At 35.4% G+C, this 19089-nt stretch overlaps 1 protein-coding gene across 2 annotated transcripts in view; it reads left to right on the forward strand.

Moving 5' to 3' along the window:
- Positions 1–19089, forward strand: part of ACAA2 (acetyl-CoA acyltransferase 2) — a 41973-nt gene that overhangs the window by 2042 nt on the left and 20842 nt on the right. For both annotated transcript variants that reach the window (XM_007197230.2, XM_057526681.1), the window contains exons 2-3: positions 5957–6123; positions 10818–10946. In XM_007197230.2, coding sequence (XP_007197292.1) covers positions 5957–6123; positions 10818–10946 — 296 coding nt within the window. The remainder of the gene's footprint in view (positions 1–5956; positions 6124–10817; positions 10947–19089) is intronic.

The following is a 19089-nucleotide window of genomic DNA, read 5'->3' on the forward strand; positions in this document are numbered from 1 at the left end:
AGCATAATTGACTTTGGTAAAGATTGTCATTAATTTATCAGATTTCTGTAGAACCAATACCCCGGGTTTTTATTAGCACCAATCCCAGGGCTTGGTAGAAGGGTTGCACTCAACAAATATTAACTCTCTTAACTGCTCCTTAGCTTTGCTGGGAATGTTTGTGCAACCCTTCAAGGCAGGTGAGGTGGGCAGGTGGGGGCGGGGGTCAGGGAGCTGCCAGATTAATCCTGAAACTGAAGTGGATACAGAAGCAGCAGTTTTCCTTGTTAGCTTTGGTTGCTGTCTGCAGTTGCTGTAATTAAATGAGTAAATATTTGCCTAAAAATGTAATGGAAAGGAAGGCAGAACTCCTCTTTCTCTTCTAGTGTTATTTTTCCTCTGTGGTCACATCTGCCACATTGCCAGGCCCTTTCCTGGCGTTTCTGACTCACTGTGCTCTGGATTAATATGTCTTTTCATTGTCTTTCAGTAAAAATCTTTAACCTCTGAACTTTCAGAGGCTTTTAAAATACACAAGATCTTAGCTGGGTGTTAACGATTGTTAAGTTTTAGACCTTTCAACTTCCACATAAAATCGACATCAGATCAAATAATTATTGCCATGGTATCCAGTTTATGAAATCACAGGAAAAAATCCTTTAGATTGTCTAGTCTTTGTACCTGCACATGCCAGATTATTTTTAAAAATACACTTAATAGCTTTTTCCCTCTTCAAAATAATTGTATTAGTTCAGTTTTAGCCTTGCTCATGCTAACCTTTACAGCCTAGGAGCTGCAAGTAAGCAGATGTGATGTAAGGAAAGGCGAAGTTCTTGCTTTTATTTTCATTTTCACACACGCACACTCTTTTGTAGATTTCTCATATTTCACCATACGCACTTCCCACACAAAAATGCTTTCTTAGGTTATGAAATACAAGGAAAAAACTCATGACAGGAAATTTATGGAGAAGCAAATGAAATGTGCCTTCATTGTTTCTGAAAAGTCAATGTTCAGTTCGAATCATTTTCATGTATGCAGTATATCATTTTTTCTGGCTTTGGAGATTTTGTCTTTTGTTTTGAGAAGTTTGACAGTGATGTCCCAAGATGAGTGAGTGTGTGCGTGTAATTTGCATTTATTCACGTTGGGGTTTACTGAGCTTGAATCTGTAAATGTATCTTTTAGGTTTATAGAAAAATTGAACAGAAAGTACAGAGCATTCCCATATACTTCCTCGCCTCACTCCATTATCCCCTATTATTAACAGCATTAATGTGGTACATTTGTTACAATTGATGAACCAATACTGATATATTATCTTTAACTAAAGTCCACAGTTTACATTAAGGTTCATTTGTTGTGTTGTATAGTTCTATAGGTTTTGACAAATGTATAATGACATGTATCTACCATTATAGTATCATAAAGAGTAGTTTCACTGCCCTAAAATTTCCCTGTGCTCTACCCATTCATTTCTCCTTCCCTACCACCCCCAACCCCTGATAACCGCTGGTCTTTTTACTGTCTCCATAATTTTGCCATTTCTAGGTGTCATATAGTTGGACTCATACAGTGTGTAGCCTTTTCAGATTGGCTTCTTTCACCAGCAATATGCATTTAAGTTTCTTTCATGTCTTTTCATGACTTGATACCACATTTCTTTTTAGTGCTGAAGAATATTCCATTGTATGAGTGTACCACAGTTTATCCATTCACCTACTGAAGAGCATCTTGGCTGCTTCCAAGTTTTAACAATTATGAATAAAGCCGCTATGAACATTTGTGGGCAGGTTTTTGTGTGGACCTAAGTTTTCAACTCACTGGGGTAGATACAAAGAAGTGTGACTACTAGATCATATGAGTGGAGTATGGTTAGTTTTAGTTTTGGAAGCAACTGCCACACTGTCTTCCAAAGTGGCTGTACCATATTGCATTCCCAGAAGCAGTGGGTGAGTTTCTTTTGGTCCACATCCTCACCAACGTTTTGTATGACCAGTGTTTTTGGATTTTAGCCATTCTAATAGTTGTGGGATAGTATCTCATTGTTGGTTTAATTTGCAGTTACCTAATAACATGATGTCAAACATCTTTTCATATGACTATTTGCCATTTGTATAGTATCTTTGGTAAGGTGTCTGTTCACATTTTTTATGCATTTTTAACTGAGTTGTTTGTTTTCTTATTATTGAGTTTGAAGAGCTCTTTGTATATGTTAGATACCAGCCCTTTATCAGATAAGTATTTTGCAAGTATTTTCTCCCAGTCCGTGGCTTGTCTTTTTGTGCTTTTAGTAATGTCTTTTGAAGAGCAGAAGTTTTCAATTTTAATAAAGTCCAAATTTTTCTTTCATGGATTGTGCTTTTAGTGTTGTATCTAAAAAGTTATCACCAAGCCAAACCAAAGGTCGTCTAGATTTTCTCTTTTGGTATCTTCTAGGAGTTTTATAGTCTTTGAATTTTTTATTTAAGTCTGTGTTCCAATTTGAGCTAATTTTTATGAAAGGTGTAAGGTCTGTCTACTTTGTTGTTGTTGTTGTTTGCATGTGGATGTCCAGTTGTTCCAGCACCATTTATTGAAAAGACTGTCCTTTCTCCATTGAATTGCCTTTGTTCCTTTGTCAGACTCTGCCCATGTTTTTTGTTTTGTTTTGTTTTCCCCAATCATCTTTTTCCTCTGTTCTTCAGATCAGATAATGTCTGTTTATCTCTTTCAAGGTCACTGAATCTTACTCCTTTCACTTCCATTCTGCTTTTACACCCACTCGGTGTATATTTTATTTCAGATATTTTTCAGTTTTAGAATTTTCACTTTGGTTCTTATTTTTAAGCTTTTTTTTCTTTGTGGAGATGTCCTATCCTTTATTATGAACAAAGTTTTCTATACATCCTTGAGCATAGTTATGATAGACAGCTGCTTTAAAATCCTTGTCTGCTAATTCTAACATCTGTGTCATCTTGGGGTTGGTTGCTGTTGATTTTCTTTTATCTCAAGAATGAGTCACACAGGCATACGTCATTTTATTGCACTTTGCAAATACTGCGGTTTTTTACAAATTGAAGGTTTGTGGCAACCCTGTAGTTGAGCAAGTTTATTGGTGCCATTTTTCCTACAACGTTTGCTCACTTTGTGTCCGTGTTACATTTTGGTGATTCTCGCAATGTTTCAAACCCTCCATCAGCAAAAAGATTACAACTCACTGAAGGCTCAGATGATGGTTAGTATTTTTTAGCAATAAAGTATTTTTTAAATTAAAGTATGCACAGTTTTTTAGACATAATGTTATTGCACACTTAACAGGCTACAGTACAAGCATAACTTTTATAGGCACTGGAAGACAAAAAAATTCGTGCGACTTGCTTAATTGCAGTAGTCTGGAACCAAACCTGTAATATCTCTTGAGATATGCCTGTATTTTCTTGTTTCTTCATATGTGAATAAATTTTGGATTGTGTGGTGGACAGTGCAGGTGAACCATTGTAGAGACTGGATTCTGGTACTTTCCAAAAAGTATTGACACCGATTATTTAGTTAACTTTTTTTGCAGGCAGTTAATTTGGCTGAACTCAGACTGCACACTCTGTCTCCCCTGTAGAGGGCAGTAGCTCAAATCTAACTAATTCATTTAGGCTTAGCTGAGGTGGTTGTAGTTGTCCCCACAGGTTCATGATTAAGGATTCAGCCAGATATTTGGGCTCCGCACTGTGCTGCTTTTCTTTCACAGATTCCCCCCCCCCCCCACTCAGTTTTCAGTAGCTGCGATTACCATAAACTTAGTTCTCTGATTCTTCAAGCCAGCAAGACTTTGAGTTTCTGAATTCTCGCCATTCTATTTAGTGTGGGCTGCTGGCCTTCAAGTTAGAGGTTATAAATAACTTGGACACTCACCCTGTGCTATTCCCCTTTCCCATACCTACTCTACATCTGCCTACTTTTGTTCATTCTCCAAGGACTTGAGGAAGCCATTCTTATATATCGTCAGTGTCTACTGGAGAGTTGGTCAAATAGGAGCATACTAGGCGATGACCAGAAGCAGGACTGTACCAAAATTAGGAAGAAGGCAAGCAAAAGGGAAAGAAAAATGAAATAAAGCAAACACCAGTATAAAAGTAGGCAGAGACTATTAATCAAGGAGGATTAGAGGATGTTTACAGGAAGGCATAGTGGCCCAGAATAACCCATCTCAGAGGAAAACATTTGTAGTGCACCAAACCAACATTTATGGCCTTTTGTAAGTATCTGAATATTTTATCTGTAAAGAACTGATTGGATCTGTTCTAAAGTATAGTTATATATGTTGCTCCTAACATTCTTTTAGACTGTAAATTTCTCAAAGTAGGAATGAAAGAAGAAGCTGGAATTTTTTTTAGGATAGATTTAGTTTGTTCCATGGAAAGAGATCTCTAACATAAACAGGAGAATTGTACCCAGATAACAATAGTGGTATAATGTTTGCATGGTCTCAATTATAGGTCAATATCTGGGTACAAACTCATTGTTAAAAGTCCCATAGTTTCTTGGCAAGATGTGGAAATGTGTGCTCAGATTGTCTTTGGAAAAATTTAGTTAGTGTATACAAAGCATCAAGCATGAAGTCTATCGTACAGAAAGTGCCCCTGTATGTTAACTGTAATATTTACCTTGCAGAGTTGTTGGGAAGATTAGATACTATATGACAAGTGATGAGATGTCTAGTACTTAGTAGGTGGCTAATAAATGTTAGTGTGATGAAGCTGCTGTAACCGATGTTGTTCCCCAGTACGCAGGCTTTGCATTTTGCAACTCTAGTGGGTGCCACTCATATCATAGTCATTGTAGATTTGTTAACCATATATATATATATTTTTGGCAGGTGGCAGTAGAGTGCCTTGGGAAGGGACAATTTGTATTTATCTGTACAGGGACACCAATCAAACCAATAGTGATACTGCAAATTTGTAGTCTTTGCAATAATAGATGTATAGATAATTCCTCTGTATCCTTTGTGGTTAGGTCAGATGTAGGAAACTTTGTTACATTCTAACTGACACATTATAATAGGATATTAGCAAATGAGAGTGTCTTTAGAGAAAAACAACCAGAATTAATGTTAAATAAAGAAATGTTGAAAGAATGCTTTTTATGTATCTGGGAAAAGAGTGATTACGTCTGGGGAATTTTACAGGTTAGCTGACTCCAGATACTGGAGGGGCTACCCATGATAAAGGTCATCTGTTTTGCTCATTTTATTCTAAGAGTAAAAGATAATAATTCACATTATTTGAAATTTGTAATTTGTCATCCTGTGACTCTAGAAGCAGTGACATATGTAATACAAATTCAAAGCAGTATATGTTCTAGAAACTATATAATCTGTCTGAGTTTGGAATGCGTTTCAATAGAACTACGATTGGTAGATGGAAGACTTGGTAAGCCAAGCCAGCTCAGTATGAGAAAAAAAATCGTTAGTTTATGTTGCCTATTCACGGGCACACCGCTTCACACAATGGAGCATGCCTTACTGAAAGTTATTTAGCAGAAGTTAGAGAGGACCTCTTGTCAGGAATATTCTAGAGGAAGTTCTTATAGGATGAGTGGTTGGCCTCAAACAACCTTAAGGTACCTTCTAGTTGGGAGATTCTTTGATTCTATGACTAGGCAATATACTCCAGCAAATAGAAGAAGCATTTCGTTTTAAACAAATGTTTCTAGCATTGCAAATTATCAGATTATAAGAATGTCGTCTAGCCAAAATGGATTTACGTCGTAGCCTGCAGTGCAGTTCTTGGTGCCAACATGTAGATATTGATCAAAATGATAACTTTTAGTACTGCTTCTCTGAGTGTGACCCATTCTGTGTATTATTATGTGACAAAGATTTTTAGTTATTTAATTGAAAATTGTACTTTACAATAAGGTTCACAGTGAAATTATTTAAAGCATGTTAGGGAGACTGACTAACCTGTAGTTGCTTATAAATCTCTCCTCTTTGCAATAGGTGTGTTCATCGTTGCTGCTAAGCGGACACCCTTTGGAGCTTATGGAGGTCTTCTGAAAGACTTCACAGCTACTGACTTGGCTGAATCTGCCGCCAGGGCTGCCTTGTCTGCTGGCAAAGTCTCGCCTGAAACTATTGACAGTGTCGTTGTAGGCAATGTCATTCAGGTTAGTAGGGCTGAAGGGACATATTCATTCCTATTGCTTTCTTTTATCAGTTTCTAAAAATAATTCCTTTAACGTGTTGTAATGGTGTACTAGTTAATAATAGTTGAAGGTATTCATAATTTGAGGAGTCCTCTGACTCCAGAAGCAATGGCATATATAATTCAAAAGGACATATATAATTCAAAAGAACATACATTCAGAAACTATATATCTATCTGGGATCTATCTGGGACTTGGGATACATTTTATTGTTTCTTAAATAGCAAATTAATTTCCTCGACTTATTTGAAGTAAATTGGTTCTCTCTGTGTGCCACTAAGAGTAGCAAACCCAAGCAATGCAACACATCTCCCATAATTGCTTACACACAGTAGGAGCTTGGTCAGTGTTTTGTGGGAAATGAGAAGCTCCTTTACCCTCTACCTTGCTATGTATGGTGTACAAACTAGATGATTCATTTGCAGTAATTGAAAGCTGAATATTCCTTCAAAGTGTGGCCATGAAGTGGGGACTGTCTTACTCTTCCCAGACCTCATTGGTGGGACGGAGGCTCTACATTGAGTGCATTGCCACTGACAGTACTGGGGCCCTAATCACTGTTCTCCTGACTCATTACGGAAGGTGGTTACAGAGTGAGAAGGGTGAGGCAGGCTGAGAAGACTTGAGGCTACTGCCACCTCCTGCACTGAGCGCTTCCAGCTCTTAGAGCTGGGATAAGGCTCAGAAAAAGGTGCACAGTTGTCCCTTGTGAATAATGCTGCTTTGAACATCAAGTACAAGTTTGTGTATGGACATAGGTTTTTATTTCCCTTGGATGTATACCTATGAGTGTAATTGCTAGGCTCTATGGTATCTCTACATTTACTTGTTTCAGAAACTTTCAGACTGTTTTCCAAAGCAGCTGAAACATTTTACATTCATACCTACAGTGTATGAAGGTTCCACTTTTGCCACATCCTTGTCAATGCTTGTTATTGTGTGTCTTTTTATTATAGCCATTCTAGTGAATATGAAGTAGTATCTCATTGTGGTTTTAATTTGCCTTTCCCTGATGACTGATGATGTTGAACATCTTTTCATTAGCTTGTTGCCATTGCCATGTCTTCTTGGAGAATGTCTAATTCATATCCTTTTCTCGTTTTTTAATTGGGTTATTTGTCTTTTTATTATTGAGTCATAAGTGTTCTTTATATATCCTAGATATGAGTCCCTTAACAGATACATGATTTGTAAATATTTTTCTATACTTTGTTATATTTTCATTTCTTAATAGTGTCTTTTGGAGTAGAAAATTTTAAGTTTTGATGAAGCCCAATTTCAGTTGTTGTTGCTCAGGCTTTTGGTGTCATTATCTGAGAATCCATTTCCATATCTAAGGCCATGAAGACTTATCCCTATGTTTTCTTCTAAGTTTTATAGTTTTAGCTCTTACATTTAGGCCTTTGATTTATTTTGATTTAATTTTTATATATGTTTTGAGGTATAGGTCCAAATTCATTCTTCCGCATGTGGCTATCCAGTTGTTCTAGCACCATTTGTTGAAAAGACTATTCTTTCTCCCATTGGATGGTCTTGGCACTGTTATTGAAAATCAGTTGACCATAGACACATGATTTTATTTTTGGACTCCCAGTTCTCTTCCACTGATCTATATGTCTATCCTTTTTATGTCAGTTCCACACTGTCTTGATCATCATTGCTTCTTTGTAAGTTTTGAAATCAAGAAATGTGAGTCCTCCTACTTAGTTATTCTTTTCAAAGTTGTTTTGGCTCTTCTGGGTCTCCTGCAGTTTGATAATTTTAGAATCTGTTTACCCATTTCTACAAAGAAGTCAGCTAAGATTCTGATAGAGATTGTTTTGAATCTGTAGGTCAATTGAAGGAGTATTGCCATGAACATGGCATGTTTTTTCACTTGTATAAATCCTCTTTAATTTTTTCAACAATGTCTTAGAGTTGTCAGAATATGTTTTACACTTCTTTTGTTAAATTTATTTTTAAGTATTTTGTTCTTTTAGATGCTGTTGTGAATGGAATTGTTTTCTTATTTCATTTTCAGATTGTTCATTGCAAGTGTATAGAAATGCAGCTGATTTTTCAAAAAAAGAAATGCAATTGATTTCTATATATTAATCTTATATCCTGAAACCTTGCAGAACTCATTTATTACTTCTAATGGTTTTCTAGTTGATTACTTAGGATTTTTTATATATAACATCATGTCATCTGAGAGTACAGATAGTTATGCTTCTTTCTTTCCAATCTGGATTTCTTTTATTTATGTATTTATTTTTCTTGCTTAATTGCTCTGTCTAGAACCTCTGATGTTGAATGAAAGAGACAAAAAAATGGATATCCCAGTCTTGTTCCTGATATTGTGGGGAAAGCATCCAGTCTTTCACCATTAAGTATGATTATATGGGTTTTTCTAGATGCCCTTTATCAGGTTGAGGAAGTCTTCTTCTTTTCCTAGGTTATTGAATGTTTTTATCATGAAAAGGTGTTGGATTTTGTCAAGTGCTTTTTCTATGTCAATTGAGATGATCACATGATTTTTGTTGTTTATTCTGTTGATACAATGTGATATATTAATTGACTTTCAGGTGATGAAACAACCTGACATTTCTGGATGACCCTTACACTGGTCATGGCATATAATTCTTTTTATACATTGCTGAATTCTGTTTGCTAGTATTTTGTTGGAGATTTTTATATCCATATTCATAAGAGATATTAATCTGTACTTTTTTGTGATATCTTTGTCTGGTTTTGATATAAGGATAATTCTGGCTTCATGATGAGTTGGGAAGTGATCCTTTTCTATTTTTTAGGAAGAGTTTGTGAATAATTGGTATTAATGCTCCTTTAAATGTTCGGTAGAATTCAGTAATGAAGCCAATCTGGGCTTTTTTGGTGAGTAGTGTTTTGATTACTAATTAATTCAGTCTTCACTTGTTATAGGCCTATTCAGATTGCCTATTTTTCTTTGAGTTGGTTTCGGTAGTTTGTGTCTTTCTGGGCACTTGTCCTTTTCACCTAAATTATCTAATTTATTGGCACACAACTGTTCATGGTAGTCAGTTCTCGTTATTCACAGTAGTTATGTTTTATATAGTTGCCGTGTACACTGAATTAGCAACTATTGAACCACTGCTCCCAGGGGAAATGACAGGGTGAGGTTCCTGTGAGCCTGTGGTCGCAACATTTTTGTTAACTGATCAGTACATAACCTTGTTTTATATATGTTTCGTATGCAATATATATTGTTGATTCATTAGCGTTAAACTCACAGCCAACAGCACCGTCGCTCACACCTGAATGAAGTTTATCTAACACGTATTTTCTCTGTGAGGCGCATCACTGCCTTCTTGCACTTAGGGGTCCTGGAGAGCAAGGACTTCAGCATTATATACTTGGGGGCCCTTTTAAACAGCAAAGTCACCCACAAGAAGCACAACAGTGCATAAAACTAAATAGGCTGCAGGAAGATCACTGTTTCTAGGATGAGAGCTGAAGCAAGAAGGCAGAGTGTCCCCTTGTTCATCCTTAGCTAGGAACGTGCATATCAGGCAGCTAAAATTTTTCTCCACTCTGCACGTCTGCAAATGACCACAAAAGTGCTGCCAGTATTGATTTTGGGGGTTACAAATAAATTTTAGCAAGTAGGTGAATTTGCAAGTATAGAATCTACACATAATAAGAATCGACTATATTTTGAACTTATATATTTATGTCCTGCCTATTTTGAGAGGTGTTAAAGTTCTTGGTGTTAAAGGCACTAATGTACCTTTATTGTAGAGAGAGCTAAAGCAAATTTGATAAAACGTAAAGAATTGGTCCATCAAGGTAACTTTAGGGTGTTCATTGTACTATTCTTGTAACTTTACATTTTATCAAATTTGCTTTAGCTCTCTCTACAATAAAAGCTGTTGTTACTGTTAAAAAGAAAAAGAAGTCGTTTCATCCCTTCTTACTCAAAGTGTGGTCCTTGGACCAGCAGCATTGGCCTCACCAGAGCAGTGGTTAGAAATGCAGAATCTCAGGTAGTCCTAGACCTACTTATTGAGAACCTACATTTTAACAAGATGCCCCAATATGCATTTTAAAGTTTGGGAAGCAGTGGTCTAGTCCCACCTCTTATTCTCCTGACCATTGTTCATCTCTCCCCTTCCTAGGTCAGCCAGCCTCAGCCTTGGTTACACATTACAATCACCTGGGTGCTATTAAAAGTAACTACTGATGCCTGTGGCCCCCTCCAGCCTTTCTGGTTTAATTGGTTTGGTTAGGAGCTTGAGCATCACTGTGTTAATGAAGCTTCCTCGGTTGTTCCACTGTGCAGCCAAGGTTGAGAACCATAGCCTCTAATGCTTCCTCTGTCAAAGAACGTACTACTTCGAGGTAGCGTATTCCATTTTTAAACAGTTCTAATTGTTATGAAATTCTGTGTTCTACTGAGGATTTAATATAAGGATTTCTCATACTTTGTTTAAAAACGAGTTGGCCGAATTACAGTTTTTATTCAAATCATTAACACGTATTATATAAAATATGCTGTACCTGTATGCATTGCGTCCTACCTTAGAGCCATATAATTTATAATTTTTGAAAAATTGTGAACATTTTACTGTATTATGTCCTTCTTCTTAATTCCTAGATATATAGAGGAAATTCTTTTTCTTTTCCCTCTGTTCCAGACTTCTTCAGATGCTATATACTTGGCAAGACATGTTGGTTTGCGTGTGGGAATCCCAAAAGAGACCCCAGCTGTCACTGTTAATAGGCTCTGTGGCTCCGGTTTCCAGTCCATTGTGAATGGATGTCAGGTATAGGCAACATTTTATTTAATTCTCTGAAAATATTAATAGTTATTAGAGGAAATGCCTCACTTCAGTATAACACTGTAGGTTTTTAATTTTATAGTACTTATTAGGAGAGGTCAATATTTAATTTTTCTTGGAAAAATATTCATAGAAAATAGTTTCTTAAAAGCTAGTAATGAACCCTGAAAACATTATGCTAAATGGAGTAAGCCAGTCACAAAAGGACAAATACTGTATGAGTCCACTTATATGAGGTCCCTCGAGTGGTCAGATTCATAGAGACAGAAAGTAGAATGGGGATTGTTGGGGCTGGTGGGGAAGAGAGAATGGGGAGTTAGTGTTTAATGGGTATGGGGTTTCAGTTTGGAAATTGAAAAAGACTTCTGGAGATGGATGGTGGTTGGTTGCATAACAGTGTGAATGTACTTAATGACCCGTATACTTAAAATTGGTTAGAATGGTAAATTTTATGTTATGTGTATTTTATCACAATTTTTAAAAAGCTAGTCATGACTGTCATTCTTATTGAGTGCTTCCTATGTGCCAGACACTGTGCACATAGATTTACATTCAGTATCTCATTTAATCTTCACAACTGTCCTATGAGGCAAGAACTATTATTCCCATTTTACAGGCAAGGAAACTGATTATTAAAGGCATTAAGGTTACTAAGTTGTAGAGGAAGAATCTGAACCCAGGTCTGTGAGAGTGCCCGGCAAGGCAGTTTGAAACACTGAATAAAGACTCTAAGATGAGAAAGGGAGTTGGAGAATTTAGAGGACGATAAGAAATGTATTTTATTACAGAGGAACTGAATGATACTGTTGGTAGAAGTACAAACTAGCATAATCTCTTCAAGGGATAGTTGGGCAAATACATTTGTTCCCTTGAACATAAGGAAAAGGGATATAGTAAAATCTAAGTTGTCAAAGTCTTCATGTTATTACAAAATAAAAGATAAAACATTGTAATGAATAAATCACTTTCAGGTTAATTTATTTCTGTAATAATATATCAGGTAGTGACCCTGATTTTCCTAGCAATCATTTTAAACATCAGGCTCTTGGAGGGTTTTTTGGGGTTTTTTTCCCTCCAGATTTAAAGTGATTTATTTTCTAATAATAAAAACATAACATGTTCATTATGGGGATTTTAGAAAAATAGAGAAGAAAAATAATAAAAGTACCCTAAATTCCTACCTCTAGAGAAGGTCACTGTGTGAATTTTAGATATATATTTAAATAAATAATTGGGTACTTAGATTACATAATTTTTTACTTCATATCTCAACTTTTTTCTAATTCTTTCTTCTTCAGTCATTGCTGATGACTTTTGCAAGACTCCTTAGACCCGGTCTTTTTCCTTTTGGCTTAGGGATCAGCAAATTACAGCCCATTGGCAAATCTTGCCTGCTGCTTGCTCTTCTACAGCCTACAAGTTAAGAATATTTTTTACATTTTTAAATAATTAAAAAATTAAGTGAAGAATAGTATTTTATGACACATGAAAATTATATGAAATTTAAATGCAAGTGTCCATAAATGAAGTTTTATCAGAGCACAGTTACACTCATTTTATAACTGTGTTATCAAAGTTTTTCTGTTAGGTTACAAGATTCATAAACCTCTCTTGTTTCTGGAACCTCTCTCAGGTTAAGCTTTGAGGAAGAGAATCAGTAGCCATATTAGTTTGCCATTTAATTTAAAATTGTACATTTATCTTTAACTTGCAAAAACTTGGTTAATTATTGGTACTGAAAAAGTCCTCGTTTTTGTTTAATTTTCATTATAGGCGTTTCTAATGTCTACGTAAAACCTCAAAGCTATAACATTGTTAATTATGCTTATTGTTGAAATAACATTCAGGTAAATGTCTTGATGGCGTACCCATGTAACAAGGGGTTTATAATATTTTAATTGCATAGATTTTAGTAATCAGAACTCGCACTGGACATTTGATACAGAATTGAAGGACAACTTGGCTCATTTACTAATCAATTTTGTTCATTTATAAGGGGGAAAATCAACTTATTTTCTTGTTTCTCTATGTTACTGGACAGTCGTTCCTCAAATTTCAATAAGCTTCAATTTCATTTCCTGAATTCAGCCTCTGGGGTGCTGCACGGCTGTTGTAAAAATAACAGCAACTACATGTACAACCAGTGCAATGAAATATCCAGGAGCATGTTGAGTGTAGCTGCAGACGAGTGATTGAAAAGCTGCAATGTGTAACATGCTATTTTTCGTGTAAATGTACAAAAACTAGTTATATGAGTTCACCTTTGATTTTCTTTGAGAACTTATACAGAACATTCCTAAAACATACATTTACAAACTTTACAATATGTTAAATAATTTATGGTTCAGGTTCATCTGTATACTGCTTTTTTTTTTTTTTTTTTTTAATTATAACCGTAGACAGCCGGGTACACAAAAGCTACAGATCACCACAACGAGATACATGCAAATCTTGAATTCTTAGAGGATATTTTTTAAAGATTAAACTTTCTTTTTAACCCATTCTATAATAAAGAGAACAAGCTGAGTAGGATAGATGACTCCATAAATCTCTCTAATTATTTCACACTAAAAATAAAATTTGAATCTACTTTATTAACAGAAAAGCAAAGGTACATGCAGAATCCTCAACTATAGCGTGTATTATCACACCACAACGTTAAATGTAGCTGTTTTCACTGCACAACTTTTGGCAGCTAAAGCTGCATATATTATCCCACACGGATGATAGAAGGAGGCCAATCTTAACATATGCAAAGAAAATTCACAGCCTCAATAATATTCATTGTGATAGTTAATAACTCTGAAATTTCAAAACATTTTCTATTTTTTCTAATCTGAATCATCATGAATCAGGTTCCAATTTTTTCTCTTTTAGTCCTTAGAGAAAATAAATATTAGCTGGCCCCTGGTGAAAACTCATTCTTTAACTCGGTCTGTAAAATAACATCTTGATCTTGGTGAAAATGAACTAGGTCTAAATATACAGCTTTGGGGATCTCCTCAACTCCTTTTCATTTTGTCAGTGTCTTTTTAAATTGTGGAAGTCAAATATAGACTTTGTTCTGAGCCATATGACTTGGGATTTTGTTCAAATGGAATCAAATTTGAATTAGGAACAAATTAATCTAATCTACTTTTATTACAGGTGTAGGCAATCTACATACACAATCTTCCATCATTGTCAAATATAGTAACATAATGCTATGGATGATAACTAGGATTGTCCTATTCTGAATCCATATAAATGAATGGTCTGCTTGTTTTGATATAACAAAACGTGGAAAATGTCTTAAAAATAGATAGGAATATAAATCTAGTTAATGTAATATATATTATAGCAGAGTAGGAGAGAATCAAGATGATTAAATGTTTCTGTAACCTCAAGGTAAGATTTTACCCCTCTGCCTAACACTACTAAATTCTTCCCTTTAAAACACAGGAATATTGTTATTACTAAATTTTCTAAGGGACTAGGCTAAATGCAGTTTCATCATTATTGTTATTATGACTCTAAGAAGAATATTGCTCTGACTTCTTTTAATACTATTATTCCTGAGCCCTTAAGTCTTAAATTTCTGGTGGTTTCTTCAAGGCACTTAGATTTTATACACTGTCTTACTAAATATTGGGAAACAACACCACTAATAATGATTATTACTCTTGATTCCTTTGTGGTTGGAAAGAAAATTTTTGTGAAATTGACTTTGAACAACTTTCCACCAAGGAAATCATGTTTTTAGGCTTTTGTTGTTATTAATTTTACCCTTTCTTCAGCGTACTTAGCTCATATGTTTTGCTTTTTCACCAAGCTTATAGCAAAGATGAATTGCTTGGCCAATTATCATATATGTGATGGCAGGACTGGTAAGACAAGAGAGGGAAAAAGTATATAAGAAAAGAGAATGGCATAATAGAGAATAAAAGTGGTGCTTATATATTGATAACTATATCCCTCCTTAAATGAGGTTGACATTACAGATCAGACAGAGTTTTCCTTTGCTGCTGTCTATATTTTATCACAGCTATAAATTTTGAGACCTTATGTGATTTTCATTACTATAATGGGACAAAAGATTTTATATTCACATTCTTGGGATGGAGTCCATTTTGCTTTATAAAATGGTTGTATTCAAGGTAGTAATTTAAAATAGAGAAGCCATGAGACTTAGTTTTCTACTTAGTGTAACTGGTATAAGCATGCATACTTCATTAGTTAGTATAATTAAGTGAGATAATAAGTTTATATAATATTAATAAGAACTTATTTCATGAGTTCTTATGTGCCAGGTTGTATGTTACAATGCTTTAGGTATATTATTTAAAATATCTAAGTGCAACCTACCACCATTAGTTCTACTATGCCTTGCTGTCTTGAGTTTTCTGTTATTTTTAAATTATGCAATATTATATCCAGTAGGTAGATCTTTATTTTTAACATCTTTATTAGAGTATAATTGCTTTACAATACTGTGTTAGTTTCTGCTGTATAACAAAGTAAATCAGTTATATGTATACATATATCCCCATATCACCTCCCTCTTGTGTCTCCCTCCCACCCTCCCTATCCCACCACTCTTAAGTGGTCACAAAGCACTGAGCTGACTTCCCTTTGCTATGCAGCTGCTTCCAAATAGCTATCTGTTTTACATTTGGTAGTCTATACATGTCAGTGCTACTCTCTCACTTCATCCCAGCTTCCCCTTCCCCCTCGCTGTGTCCTCAAGTCCATTCTCTAGGTCTGCGTCTCTATTCCTGTCCTGTCCCTAGGTTCATCAGAACCTTGTTTTTTTTAGATTCCATATATATGTGTTAGCATATGGTATTTGTTTTTCTCTTTCTGACTTACTTCACTCTGTATGACAGACTCTACCTCCATCCACCTCACTACAAATAACTCAATTTCATTTCTTTTTATGGCTGAGTCATATTCCATTGTATATATGCGCCACATCTTTATCCATTCATCTGTCGATGGACACTTAGGTTGCTTCCATGTCCTGGCTATTGTAAATAATGCTGCAATGAACATTGTGGTACATGTCTGTTTTTGAATTATGGTTTTCTCAAGGTATATGCTATTTTTAGTTTCTTAAGGAACCTCCATACTGTTCTCCATAGTGGCTGTATCAATTAACATTCCCACCAACACTGCAAGAGGGTTCCCTTACCTCCACACCCTCTCCAGCATTTATTGTTTGTAGATATTTTGATGATGACCATTCTGCGTCGTGTGAGGTGATACCTCGTTGTGATTTTGATTTGCATTTGTCTAATGATTAGTGATGTTGAGCATCCTTTCATGTGTTTATTGGCTCTCTGTATATCTTCTTTGGAGAAATGTCTATTTAGGTCTTCTGCCCATTTTTGGATTGGGTTGTTTGTTTTTTTTGATATTGAGCTGCTTGTATATTTTGGAGATTAATCCTTTGTCAGTTGCTTCATTTGCAAATATTTTCTCCCATTCTGAGGATTGTCTTTTCATCTTGTTTATGGTTTCCTTTGCTGTGCAAAAGCTTTTAAGTTTCATTAGGTCCCATTTGTTTATTTTTGTTTTTATTTCCATTTGTCTGGGAGGTGGGTCAAAAAGGATCTTGCTGTGATGTATGTCATAGAGTGTTCTGCCTATGTTTTCCTCTAAGAGTTTTATAGTGTCTGGCCTTACATTTAGGTCTTTAATCCATTTTGGATTTATCTTTGTGTATGGTGTTAGGAAGTGTTCTAATTTCATTCTTTTACATGAAGCTATCCAGTTTTCCCAGCACCACTTACTGAAGAGACTGTCTTTTCTCCATTGTATATTCTTACCTCCTTTATCAAAGATAAGGTGACCGTAGGTGTGTGGGTTTATCTCTGAGCTTTCTATCCTGTTCCATTGATCTACATTTCTGTTTTTGTGCCACTACCATACTGTCTTGATCACTGTAGCTTTGTAGTATAGTCTGAAGTCAGGGAGCCTGTTTCCTCCAACTCCGTCTTTCTTTCTCAAGATTTCTTTGACTATTCGGGGTCTTTTGTGTTTCCATACAAATTGTAAAATTTTTTGTTCTAGTTCTGTGATAAATGCCATTGGTAGTGTGATAGGGTAGTGTGATTGCACTGAATCTGTAGATTGCTTTGGGTAGTAGAGTCATTTTCACAATGTTGATTCTTCCAATCCAAGGACATGGTATATCTCTCCATCTGTTGGTATCATCTTTAATTTCTTTCATCAGTGTCCTATAGTTTTCTGCATACAGGTCTGTAATCTCCTTAGGTAGGTTTATTCCTAGGTATTTTATTCTTTTTGTTGCAGTGGTAAATGGGAGTGTTTCCTTAATTTCTCCGTCAGATTTTTCGTCGTTAGTGTATAGGAATGCAAGAGATTTCTATACATTAACTGTATCCTGCTGCTTTACCAAATTCATTGATTAGCTCTAGTAGTTTTCTAGTAGCATCTTTGGGATTCTCTATGTATAGTATCATGCCATCTGCAAACAGTGACAGTTTTACTTCTTCTTTTCCAATTTGGATTCCTTCTATTTCTTTTTCTTCTCTGATTTCTGTGGCTAAAACTTCCAAAACTATGTTGAATGATAGCAGAGAGAGTAAGCAACCTTGTCTTGTTCCTGATCTTAGAGGAAATGGTTTCAGTTTTTCACCATTGAGAATGATCTTGGCTGTGGGTTTGTCGTAAATGGCCTTTATTATGTTGAGGTAGGTTCCCTCTATGGGAATTCTCCCAATTTCCGGAGAGTTTTTATCATAAATGGGTGTTGAATTTTGTCGAAAGCTTTTTCTGCATCTATTGAAATTATCATATGGTTTTTCTCCTTCAATTTGTTAATATGGTGTATCGCATTGATTGATTTGCCTATATTGAAGAATCCTTGCATTCCTGGGATAAACCCCACTTGGTCATGGTGTATGATGATCCTTTTAATGTGCTGTTGGATTCTGTTTGCTAGTATTTTCTTGAGGATTTTTACATCTATATTCACAAGTGATATTGGCCTGTAGTTTTCTTTTCTTGTGACAACTTTGTCTGGTTTTGGTATCAGGGTGATGGTGGTCTCATAGAATGAGTTTGGGAGTGTTCCCTCTGCTATATTTAGGAAAAGTTTGAGAAGGATGGGTGTTAGCTCTTCTCCAAATGGTTGATAGAATTCTCCTGTGAAGCAATCTGGTCCTGAGCTTTTGTTTGTTGGAAGATTTTTAATCACAGTTTCAGTTTCAGTGCTTGTGATTGGTCTGTTCATCTTTTCTATTTCTTCCTGGTTCAGTCTTGGAAGGTTGTACTTTTCTAAAAATTTGTCCATTTCTTCCAGGTTGTCCATTTAAGTGACATATAGTAGTTGCTTGTAGCAGTCTCTCATGATCTTTTGTATTTGTGCAGTGTCAGTTGTTACTTCTCCTTTTTCATTTCTAATTCTGTTGATCTGAGTCATCTCCCTTTTTTTCTTGATGAGTCTGGCTAATGGTTTGTCAATTTTGTTTATCTTCTCAAAGAATCATCTGTTAGTTTTATTGATCTTTACTATTGTTTCCTTCATGTCTTTTTCATTTATTTCCTATCTGATCTTTATGATTTCTTTCCTTCATGGTTTGAAGAACCAAAAAACTTTGGGTTCTTTTTTGTTCTTGTTTCTCTAATTGCTTTAGGTGTAAGGTTAGGTTGTTTATTTGAGACTTTCCTTGTTTCTTGAGGTAGAATTGTATTGCTATAAACTTTCCTCTTAGAACTGCTTTTGCTGCATCTCATAGGTTTTGGGTCATCGTGTTTTCATTGTCATTTGTTTCTAGGTATTTTTTGATTTCCTCTTTGATTTCTTCAGTGATATCTTGGTTATTTAGTAGCATATTGTTTAGCCTCCATGTGTTTGTATTTTTTACAGTTTTTTTCCTGTAGTTGATATCTAGTCTCATAGCATTGTGGTTGGAAAAGATACTTGAGACGATTTCAGTTTTCTTAAATTTACTGAGGTTTGATTTGTGACCCAAGATATGATCTATCCTGGAGAATGTTCCAGGAGCACATGAGGAGAAAGTGTATTCTGTTGTTTTTGGAAGGAATGTCCTAAATATCAATTAACTCCATCTGGTCTAATGTGTCATTTAAAGCTTGTGTTTCCTTATTTATTTTCATTTTG

This window comes from Balaenoptera acutorostrata, chromosome 13 (genome assembly GCF_949987535.1).
Source record: "Balaenoptera acutorostrata chromosome 13, mBalAcu1.1, whole genome shotgun sequence".
In the NCBI taxonomy this organism is placed as follows: Eukaryota; Metazoa; Chordata; class Mammalia; order Artiodactyla; family Balaenopteridae; genus Balaenoptera; species Balaenoptera acutorostrata.